The following is a 16,470-nucleotide window of genomic DNA, read 5'->3' on the forward strand; positions in this document are numbered from 1 at the left end:
GTGATAATAAAGTACTAATGGGGTTAATTATAAAGTACTAATGAGGTTATTCAGAGTAAGGTTGTGTCCCATTTAACTTTATTGCACCAAACAATGCTTTGACCTATAACATATTTTTTTCTGTTCATGATTTGTTGTAACAACAGCACCAATAATTGTTTTGGCAGTGCATGTATTCAGCATCCTTATGGTAACATATGTTCTAAAGGGAACAGCATATACTTGGTAATGCAGAGTACCAGTAACAAACTGTTTATGAACATGTATCTGCTGCACACACTACAGACATACTGTACATACAACTATATACATTTCAAACTGTGGTACAAATGGTAATGTTTTGATTTGGTTACATTTTATGGATCACTGAATTATTCTCTAAGCTGTGGATGAACGGTAGATGATAGGTCTCCATACTGGTAAGAAACGTGTGTGTGTCCTTAAGGATTCTGGAGTGGAGGGCAGGGCACCACTGGGATCTGAGGACAGACAGAGAGAAGGTGAAGATGAGAGGTAAGCAGCCAATGTCAGCCAAACCACACAGCACACACTTCCAATTGACAGATGTTTTTAAGTTGCGTTATTTTGTGCCACTACGTTTTTCCCAAAACACATCAAACAGTAACACAGAGGATAGGGATGGGTGTGACCATGCTATGCACAGGTGAGTTTCTACTTCCTTAGTCCTCCATAGCACCTGTTACTGTTGACATGTTACATTTGGCTATACAAAGGACCACATCTGCCAGCCATGACCTTTAGGTCATCACTCTAGGTCTAGACAAATGATGCACAGTTGTTGGCGTAGAATCTTCCAGGCTATCGGCTTCCCATTAAGCTTCACCTCTGTGCTCATCATAGAATTGGTCAGCTTCATCTCGCAGTATGTTGTTGAGGTAAAGGCACCTACCACCCACTAACAAACCCTAACCTTAACCCACACATGTCCTAAAGGTATTCATATGCTCAGACTCAGTCTTTTGATGTACAGCATGCTACATGCTACAGTTGTCTGTTTGGCTAAATTGTTTTAAGCTTACTGGTCTTTTACCTGTCAACAGATGTTGATAGTGGGACTAGTCACAGTACTTGGGAAGCAGATGATTGCACCCTTGTTTGGTACACTGTACAGCCATGTCATCCAGCCACTGGCCAGGCTTCTCATCAACATATCAGTGGCTGTCAGGAACATACTCAGGCCTCTGCTTGCCATCGTCAGATACGCTATTCTACACGTTGCTCTGCTCGTCCAATCATTCAGACTTGTGGAAGTGTACAACGCTGCAGCTCAGAGGCCCCACAGCAGACAGGATGTGTGATTCATGAAGTGCCAGCTCATTTGGAAAGGCAATTAAAAACCACAATCCAAAGAAGATCCATGTTAAATTAAATTACTTATTAATGAATAATGAGTACCCTCCTCTTACTTCTCACAAACATAAACATAGCTTACACAGCTCAAATCATTTACCCACAATAAAAAACAACAACATTTTGACAAATTCCTCAGTCACAAAATCGGTTTAATTACAAATGGATTGTGAGTGCAGTTTTGCTTAAAAATAACCTCCAGAGTTATTCTGAATCATCCATGAATTGAATAGTTTGTGAGGGGTCTTGTTGGGTGTGTGCGCTGTTTGGTTTGGATGGCTGGTCTATTGGAAGTTTCTCTGAGTCCTTGTTCTGGGAAACCATCGTTTCCATGTTCTGGGCGGTTATGTTACCGTGGGAACCAGACCTTTCATGGCGTTTGCCCCCGGGGGGATTGTCATCATGGTCAGAGACACAGTTAACTGGGTCCTCTGCCTCATTTTCCACAATAGCAGTTATTTCTTGCTTGTTTTTCACTTTTTCTTTGGGTTCTGTGATTTGGTTTGTGATCATGGCATCGCTCTGATCCCCCACCGAGGACTGCTCCGCTGTCCTCTGTGTCTCTCTAGCATCATTTATTTCTAATTCCAAAACAGCTACAGCCTCGTCCTTGGTTAGTCCTGCAGAAAATTCTCCATTCTCCTTTGAGGCAGTGAGCTCCTTCCCATTGTCTTGCTGTCTCTCCTCCTCTAGATTCTCGTCTTTCTTTGCCACCCCTGTTGTGATGATATTGCCTGGTGTCCTCCCGCCGTTAGAGGTGATGGGTGTTGGGGACTGTCTGGGCAGGGGCTCTGGGATCACCAGGATGGGCAGGGTGTTGCCGAGAAGCCTGGAGCCTCCTTTGGAGCTATTTTGCTCCTGGCTGGTGGAGCGTCGGGGGGGCGCGGCCATCTCCTCTCTCCTGGTGTACCGTCCTGGCGTACAGGGCTCATGGTCCCCGCTGAACGCTTCGTTATGGTACGACACCTCATCAACCAAGGGGACAGGGCAGGCTGAGTTAACCTGTTGATCACGGAAAGAGGGGCGTTTAGGGGCTTCTGTGGGGTCTGCTTTCAGGGAATGTCGCAATGATGCTCATTGGTCGATCTGTTCTCAAGGATCAGAACGTTATTGTTGAATCTACACTTGCAGCACATCACAACTGGGTCTATGATATTCACCATACACACGAGACAGTCTCTGACCAATTTCCAGCCGTTTGACCCCGGTACACACTTAAGGACGTTAATTGGTCAGTTTTTCAACTCATCAACAAAAACACAGTTGTGGCTATACAGCCACATGTAAAGGTGACATTCAAGATGCTTGTCAGTTCCATCTTGGGCAAGCAAAACAGAACACCCAGTGTCGTTGAACACCACAAGGCCATTCCATGCAATGGAAGTGCAGCTCGAGTACAAACATCACACTGTATCACTCAGGGTCATGACAACAACAACGACACAAAAGCTACATTGTTGACTCACCATCTGGAACCAGCACAGGCTCTACATAAGCAGCATTAGGAAGAGAGATGGGCGGAAGTAGTGAGAGAGTGTGGGTGAAGGTGGTAATGGTGGAGAGTGAGGGTGAGAGGGTGAAGGTGGTAATGGTGGAGAGAGAGGGTGAGAGGGTGAAGGTGGTAATGGTGGAGAGTGAGAGGATAAAATAGGGGTGGAGGTCTTCTGCTCTGTCTGAACTGTGTTGGCTTTTATAAAAAAAGTGAAGTCTAATTAGTTTGTGGTAGTACATGTGTGGTAGACAGTGAAGTAGTTTTGACATGGATACTATGTTGCGCTGTAAATCATGTTAACTTTATGCCTAGGTTACTACCCTGTTGTGTGTGCCCTTGGTGTTGCTCGCACAAAAATGAAGGAAGCCCACTGTCTGCTGTCAATTTGTGTGTGTGTGTGTAAATCCCTTACCACATTTGGGTGCTTCCCCAGGGCTACAGAGCCCCTGTCGGATGGGTCCTGTCTGTCTCTCCTCCTCCTGACCAATCGGAGCAGCAGAACCAGGGCTGCCACTAACACCAGCAATATCACTCCGGCTATTCCTCCAGCCATCCCCGCGTCCATGTCCGCAAACAAGCGCTCCTCTCCAAACGGGCTCCGAGGCACTGTGTTGGCAGGGAGGGAGAGGCCGGGGAGGAGGAGCGGGGGGATAAATCAGTCAGTCAGTTCGCCCATCTATCTGTTGGCTTTCACTCCTAATCCTCTCAGTACACCCTCATCTGCGCTGCTGAAAAGCGGTTTTCTGAAGCTTGAACACAAGACACAGTGTTGTGGATATTGCTGTTCTGGTGTGGTGACTCGAGGAGATAGATGGGGATCCAAAGAGAACAGCTTGACGTTGAGTTTCCAGGAGTAATTCCTCCTTTCGTGTTTAACTTTTGGTATGCCATAATAGGGGGCAGGGTGATTGACAGGATGTCTACGTGGAGAGGGGGGGGGGGTTGCACTGGGAGATAATGTAGGTAATCCAGTTATAGAGACAGATTTAGGCCCTCACAATGGATCGAGCAGATTAAACCACGGTAGCAATCAAAGCATTCGTGTGTCCTTTGGTTGTCCTTAGAAGCACAACAACTACTACTACTACAACTGCTGTAAGTTGTATTATTATTCTCTTTTGTCTTTATCTAGAGGGATTAAACTTTGTTGACCCGCCACCTGTTAGGGTGGTGCTTGTGTAGCGATGACATGTCGGACAGCTTAATGTGTCTGTGTTTGGATTGGCTATAAGTTCTCAGCAGCCTGATGTAAAGTGCCATTTCCTGCTCTGCTTACCTGGCTGCCCTCTCTGTAATACCTCGATGTCCACAGAAGCCTTAGCAACTTCACCTGATTCTTCATCCGTAGCTACTACCTGTGGGAAATAGGCTTATTTAAGGTTTTTTGAGTTGGAATGCTTTTTATAGATATACTTTAATGTCCCTTCCCCCCCACACACAGACACACACACAATTTTCCCTATGGGGACACTAAAATATATATCTCATCTATGTTTTGATGCAGCCCGACTGGATGTATGAGTCGTTTCACACCACAGGAGCGAAAGGGACATTGACACAGTAAAGCTTGCTGCTCTAATCTCCGATTTAGGAGACGCCCATCCCACTATGTTTGTTTCAGGAAATAGTATTACTGGGAAACTTTTAATCGGCACAGGCCAACGATTGTGAAAGTGGAGGCAACAAATCTTCTTAACAACCATCTCACTAGAATCACACATTGTCACAAACCTTTTCAGTTAACCCTGATTCCCAGACAGCAGATTTGTGTTTCTAGTCGGATTAAAACAAACCTTTTCAGTTAACCCTGATTCCCAGACAGCAGATTTGTGTTTCTAGTCGGATTAAAACCTCACCTCCAGGATATCCCTGTCAAAGGCTCGCAGGCGGTCTGTCCTGGCAATAAGGACCCCCTCCTGGGTCATGTGGTACAGCCCATCGCTGGCAGAATGAGGTTGGAGGGAGTAGTGTATATTTGGATTCACCCCCTGCAAGGGGGGTGCAAAGCAGAGGCTTTCGGAATAGTGTATGTGTCCCATTGTTTCAGAATTGGAGTGAGGGGAAGAGGAGATGGCTGAAAAGGGAGGGAGACAAACGTGTTACATCTCTAAAGTCCCGGTCTATGGCGTTGATGAGCAGCACTCTGTTCCCATAGGTGGAGACCAGGGTGGCAGGGCTGGAGCTCTCGATGATGAAGCCCTTGTAGATGGTTTTGTTGAAGACGGGAGGGAAGCGGTTCTCTGCCAACACTCGGATCAAGGCTGTCGTCACGCTGTATTTTTTGGGATCATTGAGCTGAGATGCCTGCAGGTGTGACACAAAGTGTTAAACATGTGTCTCTATGTATAGTGATTTCACAGAGGGGGGGGGGGGGGGGGGGGGGTGTTGACAATGACATCACTGCAGGAATCGAGATGCCAGATTGAGAAGATCTTCTCGGTCATACACCTCCCTACCATGAGACGCATTCTGAAGGTTGGCGTCAGCTGTCTGTTTTCCACACGTCTCGTTAACGTGACCTCTCCAGTCAGGTTGGCGATCGCAAACCTGCCATCATCGTCACCTGAGGCACAGTGAGGGTCAACACACACACTGGATAGGTCGGGTGTTTGGATTTGTTTCACATTGACATTGAGATGAGGTACTGTAGAGACCTCACCTGCTAGAATAGTGTATTGCAGAGGGGTATCAAGACTTTTGTCACCATCTTTTGCATGAATCGGACCAGGTGAGAATTTGAGTATGTTGTCCTGAAATGACAACAGTTTGGTGTTTGTTAGCGTCTACACTGATTGTTGATGATAGAGTTGATAGAGTTAGACGAACACCATGACATACTACGTGCTGAGTTCACCTGGTCTTTCTCTGTGATGTTGCTGGTGTAGATGGGGTTGGTGCAGACATCAGGGCCGCTGGCCTGGGAGATGAGGGTGCAGGGGAGGAACTGGGGGTACTGGTCATCCCCGTCCTTCAGGTTGATGATCAAGTTGGCCGTGGCGTTGTACTTTTCCCTGGTGTTGGATTCCTGCAACAGACACAATGTCTTTCAAAAGCTGCTCCAGTGCTGGCCCCCGTGTCGGCTGATTATTTCATAAACATCAATGACCTATTTTACACCGGAGCTTAGGAAATATTTGAGTAAATAAACCTATTACATAATGTGGTTTGAAGAGGAAATATTGTGCTTTCCCCTTCCTGTTGATTTCTACAATGTAGGTTTAGTAGGTATTACCACAGCGTAGATAACCAGCTGCAGTTGGGTTTGGGTCTCATAGTCCAAAGGCTTGTCCAGGAATACTTTTCCACTGTTTGGTAGATCTATCCTGAAGTAGCTCGCATCAGGCTGACATAGGACGATACAGAGACAAACATACAGGCCTGCACATACATACATTGTATGAAAATGTTATGAAATCCTTTTTGTAAAATGTGAATCCTGGATGAATACGCACTGATGAGTAGTCAATGAGATAAGTGAGTGTGTCTCCATCAGCATCAACTGCCTTCACTGTGAAGACCACAGAGTTTACGGTAGCGAGCTGGGGAATAATGAAAAACGTCTTTGTATATTGGATGAGATAACTAGACTACTGTATTCTCTATATTAGACACCCTTTTATACATTTTCTGTCCATTGTTACAATGCATTACAAATGATTATCTTTACCTCACTGATGAAGAAAGGTTGTACAGTCCTCTGCAAGAAGCGTGGCCTGTTGTCATTTTCATTCATGATCTCTACCATGATCCTGTACTGACTCTGGGGACAGAACACAAACTCTTCAATGAAGTTCATTTGCTTTTACAAAGCCTACAGTATTCTTGTGTTGAATCACATTCAGTTGATAGTATTAAGTAGCAGACAAACCTGTATAATGTCTTTTTCATAGCAAGTTAATGCTGCCATCAGAATGGATCCCTGAACCTATGAAAGACAGGTTTAAAGAGTTAAGATTCATGTGTTACTCCCCACACAGTGCTAGCATAGACCTGTTTGATGGAACTTAGTTTTAAACACAAGAAGAGAAAGAAGACCGACCTCTCGATCCAGGTTCCTGGAGAAGGAGGAGTTTAGCCTGATGGTCCGCCCCTCAAGGAAGAACCAATCAGCGTTATCTCCTGTGAGGCACAAGCGGATGCTATTGGCTCCTGGGTCGCCAACAATGCTGAGGTTTGCAATGAACTCTCCAGTGGGGCTGTTCTCTCTGACTTTTGCAAAGATGTCTGACCCACCAAGGCATAGGCTAGCTGTCAATCAGAGCAGACGCGCATAGAGTAAGTCTGTATTCACTAAGGCAATAACTAAATCAATCACAAAGTAAGACAATAATATACTGTAAGCCAGACAGCTTCTTCTATGGTAGACTTTTAAAAGTTATACGATATGAGCAGGATTTGAAAGTTGAGGCATGCTGTAGTGTCAAAGTAAGTGCGTGGGAGCGGGTAGTGGGGGTGTGTGAGTAATTAGCTCCCCACCTGAAACAACATGGTAGGAAATGTTGATGGCCAGCTGGCAGAGGAGCAGTCTACATGGGGTCAGCATCTTCCTCTGACCTCCTGCTTTTCCAGTCTCTCAGCCTGGAACTGCGAACGAGAGAATACAGCAGCAGCAACGTTCAGCTCAGCTTTCAGACGAAATGCCATAATCACAGAGACAAAGTAGTGCTTTAACATAGAACATTATAACTAGAAAACCATTGTGAAGCACTGCTGAAAACACTGCGGCACGATATAAACGTATGTGCAAATGAGCGAAAACACTAGGTAAAAAAAACAAGACAACTCCTGATTCAGAAAACAATAAGCCACTCGCCCCAAAATATGGCCAAGACAGTGGCACTCATTAGGCCTGTAGTGTAAGCTACGTGCAGAAGATATCTACACCCACTATTAACAGCAGATACTATAAATCAGTAAATACCAAATTCAGAAGAGATTCACCTTGTTTTCTATCTTTTCAATGGTAATACACTCCAGCATTAGAGTCTTTGAGGAGATCGCTTTAGAAGACTTCTGTCAGTCCCATAGAAAATAATATCAGTTTCCTTTTGTTTACGTTCAGCACAGCCAGCCTTGTAAACCCTCTAATACATTAAACCATTTAGTTGGCATTTGGTCACTCCCAGTAGTGTTCTTGACCGGCATCACTGCCAGGAACACGACTTGCTCTGTGGTAATGCGCTCCCCTCTAACCCCAGCCTCCTACGCCACACGCTCTTAGCGACTGAGGGCTTTTTTTGGATCCTCATCTAATACCTTTAAATCCTCCTGGTTCCTCTTTTTCACTCACCACACTGGCGTCTCACACCCAAAAGGAGACAACCCATGCCGTTTTATTAATAATATAACCCCTTCACCCTACTCTATTCCTGTGAGCCATGGTTGTTTTGTATTTATTATGTAGAGCAGGCAAACTAGCTGTGGTTTGATTTACCTGTGGTTATTTCCAAGAGTCGGTCAGCTCCATTCAACCCATTGTTCTACAGAGGGTGTCCACAAATGGAGAGACTTGATCTGCTGTCTTTGTGCTGCACATGTTTTGTGTTTTACATGAAAGGTACTGATAGTGTAAGTACTTCCATTGATTAGTGTCCTCAAAACCACAGTTGCACTGTTGGAGACTCTAACACAAACTGAAAGCTTGCCAACTTTACCTCAAAGGTTGCCCGTTAGACAAGAATAACTGTTTTCTTCAATTTCCATTGAAGAAAACTGATTTCTTGCAAAAATAGATTCCAGCTATATATACTTTTTTTTATGACAATTTGTTTTGTACCAAACACATTGCAGTGTAGAGGTTTCCTGAAAACCTCTGATCCTTCACAAAACATGTGACCACTTAGAAGTTCCTTCCCCGTGTAGACTCATGACCCTAAGACTCTGGTATTATAATACATCGAACCAGCAGGGAGTGTTTTAACTGCTTGGCACATTTTCATTCTGTGTAGAGAAGCGATTGAACACAGTTCACTGCCACAGACATGAGGAAGCTAAGCTAGTACTTGCATGTGTACTGCTAATGAGGTGTAAAGGCGATGAGTCCAGGTCTCCCAGTTAGAATGAGGATTACCTCCTTAATTAGTATGAGATGTGCAAAAGGAAGTAGGACTCGGGTCACACAGACAGCTTACTTGGAGATTATAACTCTGTTCTATTCAGTATCTCAAGATACACCTGCCCCGAGCATGTGCTTTCATACATACTGTATGAACACACCCTCTGTGTGTGTGTGTGTGTGTGTGTGTGTGTGTGTGTGTGTGTGTGGTGTTTACACCAGTGTATTATGAAGTTTCTAAATGGGTTGATGATTTATGCCATCTGTAACATCAAGAGGGACGAGGCAACAGTGTTTTCAGTCAAAGGGAAATGAATACAGTGTCTCGGAATGTTCCTGTTGCAAACACTTTTGTGACGCAGAGAAAACAAGACAGTTCTGAATAGGTCTTGTTGCTCAACACAGTTTTCAATGAAAGCCATCTGACCTCTCCTTTGCCCTGTGCCCATCACAATTAAACAAGCTCATTACTGCAGTCTTGATAACTGGGCAAAGCAATTACCAAGCTATGAGGTCCCGGTCCCGGACTTAAACATTGTCTCCCCACAGCCACAAAATTATCTCTGCGTGGCTGGAAATGCCAGTGAATTCCCAACCTCAGAGAATAAGGCTTTGTTTGTTTTTGTCTCAGTATTTCTTTTGTTTCATTGCCCGATGAGGTCTTACAGATCCCAATGACAGCCTCAATGCATAAACCAGTGGTGATTGTGATGTATGCCAACCAGAGGCGTAACCACAGGGAGGCCTGGGTAGGCACAGGCCTACCCAATTTGTTCTAAGGCCTACCCAAAAACGAAAATATCTCCGAAAGATTATGCACCGGGTGCACATCGCAAAGTAAATAAGTAAAAAAACTGAAAACATGCCTATTCATATTTTTCTAGGTCTACCCAAAAAGATTATTCTGGCTACGGCCCTGATGCCAGCCAATTTGCCACAGCAGAGAGAAGTAATCACTTTCCCAGGCCTAGAGGTCAGGATTGTCACCTGTATGTGAGGTGACTGTGGCGGTCGAAGCTCATTGATGAACCTGTCAATCACAGTGGTAGCACCCTGAGACAGCCACCTCTATAGACTCAGTCCCAGAGTCTTGTTCGCTGTGCCCAGCTCTCCTGAAGACCACACTGTTTAAGCACAAAACACCCCAAGCAGATTTACGACAACACAAATACTGTGAAAATATAGGGCAGCAGTGCTTCCCAATCCCACAGACTACTACAACTAACTGCTAGTACTACTGCCACTCCTACCACACTGCCCCAACGTGACACAGTCCGCTCACCGTGCTCGCTCGCTCTGGCGGTGCTGCTCCTCTATCAGGACTGTGTTTCCAAGCACTCTCACCGAGTCCCCAGCACGCTCTCTCCCTGGCCCCTCGTTGTGCGCCACATTATTTCCCTCGCTGCCGTTTCTCTCCCGGACCGAGCAGCAGTTCTGCGTTACTCGTCCCCGGACACTAGTGTCAGAGCTGCATTCCCTAAACAAGGGATAGCAGCGCAAGAGCCCAGGGAAGAGAGGGAGATGCATGCGTGTGTGTCTGTGTGTGTGTTTGTTTGTGTGTGTGTGTGTGTGTGTGGAGAGTATTAAGAGCTCCTGCACAAAGCACGAGCAGAGGGGGGGGGGGGGGGGTGAGGGGGAGGGGGGTTGGGGGCTTAGAGGGCATTTCCAGAACAGGATAACCATCAAGCCGCCTGGAAGGGAGGTTAAACAGAAAACGCTGGCTAATGTGCTAAACCCCGCCCAGGCGTGAGCTGAGCCCTTCCCATGCCTCTGTTTCACTCTCACTGTGACCCCCCCTGCTGGGAGGCATACATGTGTTTGACAGATCATTAGAGCACCCCAGGTATGCTGTGTCACTGAGCAGGAACAGAGAGGCCCTTATTATGGGGTACCGCTATCGAGACACCCTAGGGGGCTAATAGCTACAAAAGTCATTTTTCGAGTTACAGAGACTGCTATACATATCACAGTAGGAGTGAGATTTGCTGCCAGAGTTTCAAAAAAAAAATTCACCCAGATAAGCCTAGTTAGCGAGTTATACATGTTTTGCCACTGTGTCGCATTCAATCTCAGTTTTCCAGATTTTGAATTCTCTGTACACAAACAATTATGGAGAGTACGTTTTTCATCAGTGTGAATTCTCCATCTCTTTCTCTATCTGCACTCTTAAAGCCTTGGGCTAACTCACTCTGTTCAACTCCTTAATTACCTCTGACAAGGGATTAAACTGCCTGTCTCTGTCCCTCTATAATCCCCCCCTACCCCTTTTTATCTCTCTTTCTCTCTCTCTCTCTCTCTCTCTCTCTCTCTCTCTCTCTCTCTCTCTCTCTCTCTCTCTCTCTCTCTCTCTCTCTCTCTCTCTCTCTCTCTCTCTCTCTCTCTCTCTCTCTCTCTCTCTCTCTCTCTCTCTCAGTGGCTATTGTGCTAGCTTGATTCCAATGTTACTGTTATGTTTGGCTTGTGTCAGTGGGGCACCTCTCTCTAGCAGCATGTAATGGGTTTTGGGTCTCTCACTTTTGTGCTGTGATTAACATTTATTGTGGATTAGATAAGTGCATGCGTATCCCCTCTCCCCCTCGCCACACATGCCACACACACAAAATAGCACACAGCCTCTCAATACAGTCAACACTTCCCAGTCTCATGGTGATTTAATTAATAATGTATCTTTTCTTTGCCTTGTCCACCCTCAGCTGTGTCCATCCCTTCTCCCGTTATCCGTAATGGATGTAGAGGCCGAGCTAGTTTTGAATTGATCAGTCTTAGACTGACTTCACCTCTAGATCCTGCGTCTGTGGTCACACATGTCCCTGTCAGAAGTGAGTCACGCATCCAGCCTCATGACAAAGTGAGTGGACAGTCCACTGGTGTCATTTTCCTTGAACTCCTTATGGGTCCAAAGTCACACCAGAACTTTAAAAAAAAAATCTTTATCTAAGACATGTGGCAATGGTTGACTCGGTTTCAACATCTTGCTCAGGAACCTTTAATGAGCTGCACTTGTCGTAAATTCAAAACATTAGAGCTTTCAAAAAATATTTCCTTTATATGAAATATTCCTGAAAAAAAAGGTGTTGTTGTTTTTGTCATTGCAAAATAACTTGCTTCCAACTTGAGCTGTCTTGCTTTCACTTTTAAATAACTAGCTTTCATCTTTAAATTACCAGCTTCCTTCTGTTCCAAACAGCTAAGACTAGTTGCTATGCAACATAGAAACTGCTGTTGTGTCTATTATTATTCTGATCTATATTCCTACTTAAATCCTCCTTTAGTAGTAGTAGTAGTATACATTTCAATATGAATCCTGAATCAATGATAATCTGCTACATTTCCTATTTATTAGTTAAGGCTTGTTAGCCCAGTTGAAATGTAAAGTAGACCCATCATTGTGTATTTTACCAGGTGGTGGCAGTGTTAGGGAGGCTGTGAATGTCCTCTAGTCAAAGTCAAAACTTAGTCATAAGTGGAACTCGTCACCATGTTAGCATACTGATTATAATTATCTGTAGAAGGTGTGCCTATCACTGACCAATCATGCCTTGTGTAATGAGCTCTGACGGTTTGTAATAGCCAGGACCTCCCCGCTGCATGCTGTGTTTTGCTCTGTGGTGTTCAAGCTGGTGTCTGTTTAGGTTTACTACAGTAACACGTGGGAAGGCTCAGATGAGGAGACACCAGCTAGACACAGCCTCTGCTTGATCCTTACACACCAGCTAGACACAGCCTCTGCTTGATCCTTACACACCAGCTAGACACAGCCTCTGCTTGACCCTTACACACCAGCTAGACACAGCCTCTGTTTGATCCTTACACACCAGCTAGACACAGCCTCTGCTTGATCCTTACACACCAGCTAGACACAGCCTCTGTTTGATCCTTACACACCAGCTAGACACAGCCTCTGCTTGACCCTTACACACCAGCTAGACACAGCCTCTGCTTGACCCTTACACACGTCCTCCCGACACTCACTAGACTAACAGCGCCCACGCAGAAAGAGACAGCCTTCTGGCTATCCCAGGGTGCTTCTTTTGTTTTTCGTCATTCAGAGGCAGGATTAGGTCCCTCCCTTTGCTTTTACCAAAAGGCCCCAGTGATTCTGTCTGTATGGCGTCGATAAAGGAGCATGTCCTCTCTCCCACGTGGGTCCTGGTGATGAGACTGGTAATCGAGAAGCTGCAGTTGGTCGGACTACAAGGCTAGCTGCATTCACTTTCAGCCTGCCAATTTTTTTGTTTGTTCGGCGCTGTGGTATTGTTCTTTTCCGTGATAAGGACAATGTTTGGCTTTGACTTTACTTGTTATGGTGTATATAATGATGTAATTTAGCAAATGCAAATACCTTGGTGATATCTGAAGAAACACATGGGAGGGAACTTGTGTCCAACATGTCCCAAAGTACCAGGAATAAATGAATTACTCTGTTGCTTTTACTCTCCTTTCCTTATGTCCTTATCTTCCTCCTGTCGTGCCTTCCCCCCAACCCACCCCACCCCACCCCTCTCTTTCCACATCCCTCTCTTTCCACATCCCTCTCTTTCCACATCCCTCTCTTTCCACATCCCTCTCTTTCCACATCCCTCTCTTTCCTCTCTCCCTGTCACTCCCACTGTCTCTGTGTGTGGTACTGTATGTGTTCCCCTCTTAACTCCCCAGGTGGAAAATACCATGGGCGGAGTGGTAACCTTATCTCCTGCTCACCACTCAGGTGTAAATCCTGTCTGTCAGATTTTTTTTCTTCCTCCGACCCTCGCCAACTTCTCCCCCTCTGATTGTCTGGTTGTCTTTCTTACTTATTCTCTCTCTTCTCTGTGTCTCTCTGTCTCTTTCTGTCACTGCAGCCTGTCTCTTTCCACCTGTCTATTTTTCCAACTATCGTTATCCTAAACTCTTTCCCTCTTTTTCTCTGTCTTCCCCTCTCTCCTTTTTCAGTTTTTAAAGGCCAATTTCTCCACTTCACCTGATCTGTGTCTGGTGACCGTTCTGCCATTGTTCTCATCCACTGACCTTTCTCAAGGCTACAGCACCACAATTAAACAGGGCTTCTGGGGCAGGAGCCTGGAATATTTCATTTGTACTGAATCCCTTTTTTCGAAACCTCCTCAAAGTATCACTGCAGCTCACCTACATCGTCGAGTTATCAGCAGCCTGGCGAGGCTGCCTTTGATCGGCTGCCGTCCACACTACCCCCTACTGGGTAGGACATCACTGAGGAGGTGTAAATGATCTCATTTCTTTTGGCTGTGTGTATTTCAAGGGTATGATATTATACATTTACACCCTTTGCCAGCAATCAGAGAGTTATTGTGAAAAGACCCTAAAGGCGCATAAAACATGATTGTTATGCTTCCTTGAGTTGCATCTGTCTATAAGAAATAATTACACGCAACACTGAGTTATTTACACACAAATGAGAACATACACTGTGTGTGTGTTTAAGTTTCATGTTTAGATCGTTTGCATGATCCAATTTTAAAATAGCAGCTCACTAAGCAGCACTAGAAGTTGAATGGTTTGTTCTCTCTCCAAACCGCTCCCCTCATCGCTCTCATCATCTCCCCCATTCTTTTTTTCTATCTCCCGACACCTTGTGTCTGTCGGATTAGCACCTTTGGTGTCTGCAGACGGGTGGAGAACATCATTAGCACTCTACAAATAGCCCTACGCACGCTTTTCAACAGGAGAAAGTTGTCACTTAAAAAAATGTATATAACAAAAAAAAATACACCTAGCAGTTGAACATGTGAGTCATGTGGTAGCTATGCACTCAGAGGATACACTGAATTTGAGCTCTGTCAGTCAGGAAACTAGATTTTGTGTCATTTCATAATGACTACCTCATTATTGTTGCAACACTTTAACCTTCCCTACCACAGTGGTTGGTGGATGATATATTGTGTTGAAACAGGAACAGTGTTCTTTTTCTGATCATCAATCATGTTTGTGACAGCTGTCGGGACTGCAGCGGTTGCTATGCTGTGCTATGGGGCGACAGGAGAGGCGTCGCTGCACACAGTTGGTGATGGAGTGATGAGATACTGCTCTCCATCCAGTACTGAATGCTTCACGGCTCAAAATCTCAATCACATGAAACCTTGATTTAGCCAGTCGTCTTTAAAAACGATGCTTGATGTGAAATCTCATGTGGACAATCTATATTAGTGTTCCTCTGTAGCAATCCGCCTAGTCCATCCCTGTATGAGCATCAAGCTTTAATCTTTTGAGTATATTTAATCTATCACATCAATCATTGACATCAGTGAAACATTAACAAGCATGAACATGTCGATCGTCACACACACAACATACCCGTGACATACCATCCATGTTTTCTGTCTCTTATGTGTTCAACTTTAACTTGGGACAGTTCCAGAGACATTGCCTCTGGGATTGGCAGCTTGTATCTGTGTTGAATCTGCCTCTGTCAGCAGTCCTGTTGATCCACTTCCTACACCTTAAATTTTTTACCTGCTGGTTAAACATTTAGTCATTTAGCAGGTGCTCTTATCCAGAGCGTAAACAGGCCGCACACCCGTGAGACTGTGTCTGGATTTGGCTTCATCTCTCCATCTATGTGTTATATGTGTCAATGCATCCTTTATTGTGTAAAGGACAACAAAATAGGGTTTTGTCATTGAATGTTTCCCCGTTTGTCCCTGACTGACTGTATGGGAAGGTGTTATTTTACACACACTATTATTGCATTCTTAGGAGTAAAACATTCTCGATTCAGACATAGCGGCATGGTGTTATGGAAAGGCTGTTCCCTGCAAATGTAGTTCTACCCCTTGTGGAGATGTATAACGTGTCAAATATTTTTATATATTACTAAAATATCAAAAAGAAACATATCTTTACTGTTCATTCATTTTCAGGTTTTCAACTCGGAAGACAACTCTCTTTTGACTTCATAGATAATAATAAGCTGTTATCACAAACACTCCACAAACACTCCACCTCCTTTGGGGATTAGAGCAAGTCTGGTGTGCAAGCGGCATGCTCTTGCTGCTTGTAAGATATGTTGTAACCTAGCAACAAAAGTTTCTCCTAACTTTCGACCTAGTCCCCCGCCAAGGCCTGGCTCAGTCAGGGCATCCAATAACAGGCTGACAGCTCGAGGACTTCCTCTTCTCTGCTCAGTGAGGCTGCTCCTTCTCTCTTCTGTTCCTCATTCCAGCTTTGGCTTTCAATTAGTGTGCTTCCAAACAGAAGCCTTATGGAAATAATCACAACAATCACAATTCCGTCACAGTGCGAGTGTGAAATAGTGCATATTCTGGGATGCATTTTAATGAACGTATTCCAACGACACCGATATGTGGTGAGTTGACCATACAGTAAGTGGTAACATAAATATCCCCCTGTCCTCATCTCAGCCGTGTAAGATCCTGCTCAATTCTCTGCCCAGCTGCTGTTTGGTCAGACAGTCGCTAATGAGACTGTTGGCTGGTGCAGTTGTCATCTTTGTTTAAACATGGCTTCTACTGAACTATTAGCAGACCTACCAGAACTAGACCATAACTTAAACTGCTCAGGATCTGTGCTCAGGGTG

The 16,470-nt window shown here is 44.9% G+C and overlaps 2 protein-coding genes across 7 annotated transcripts in view; one reads left to right on the forward strand and one right to left on the reverse strand.

Moving 5' to 3' along the window:
• The window catches only part of LOC134037660 (uncharacterized), a 49,660-nt gene that overhangs the window by 2,083 nt on the left and 31,107 nt on the right, over positions 1 to 16,470 (forward strand). For 3 of the 4 annotated variants that reach the window (XM_062483106.1, XM_062483107.1, XM_062483108.1), the window contains 4 exons: positions 446 to 513; positions 623 to 664; positions 776 to 896; positions 1,062 to 1,429. In XM_062483106.1, the coding sequence (XP_062339090.1) occupies positions 446 to 513; positions 623 to 664; positions 776 to 896; positions 1,062 to 1,319 (489 nt within the window). In that variant the 3' untranslated portion in view covers positions 1,320 to 1,429. Of the gene's footprint in view, positions 1 to 445; positions 514 to 622; positions 665 to 775; positions 897 to 1,061; positions 1,430 to 16,470 lie in introns of those variants that run through there. The other variant, XM_062483109.1, reaches the window with a different exon arrangement.
• Positions 69 to 10,478, reverse strand: cdhr5-rs (cadherin-related family member 5, related sequence). Of its 3 annotated transcripts, none has more exons than XM_062483070.1 (15): positions 10,201 to 10,478; positions 7,340 to 7,447; positions 6,903 to 7,111; positions 6,732 to 6,788; positions 6,531 to 6,623; positions 6,316 to 6,402; positions 6,096 to 6,206; positions 5,718 to 5,888; positions 5,523 to 5,613; positions 5,320 to 5,426; positions 4,967 to 5,167; positions 4,720 to 4,851; positions 4,140 to 4,218; positions 3,276 to 3,469; positions 69 to 479 (listed from the first exon to the last, which is right to left on the reverse strand). In XM_062483070.1, the coding sequence occupies exons 2-15, from the start codon at positions 7,404 to 7,406 to the stop codon at positions 441 to 443; spliced, it is 1,638 nt and encodes a 545-aa protein (XP_062339054.1). In that variant the 5' UTR covers positions 7,407 to 7,447; positions 10,201 to 10,478; the 3' UTR covers positions 69 to 440. The 3 variants fall into 3 exon arrangements, with proteins under 3 accessions (XP_062339054.1, XP_062339051.1, XP_062339052.1); XM_062483067.1 differs by lacking the exon at positions 69 to 479 and adding an exon at positions 1,511 to 2,373; XM_062483068.1 differs by lacking the exons at positions 69 to 479; positions 10,201 to 10,478 and adding exons at positions 1,511 to 2,373; positions 7,805 to 8,400.

Source organism: Osmerus eperlanus, chromosome 17 (assembly GCF_963692335.1).
Source record: "Osmerus eperlanus chromosome 17, fOsmEpe2.1, whole genome shotgun sequence".
Lineage (NCBI taxonomy): Eukaryota > Metazoa > Chordata > Actinopteri > Osmeriformes > Osmeridae > Osmerus > Osmerus eperlanus.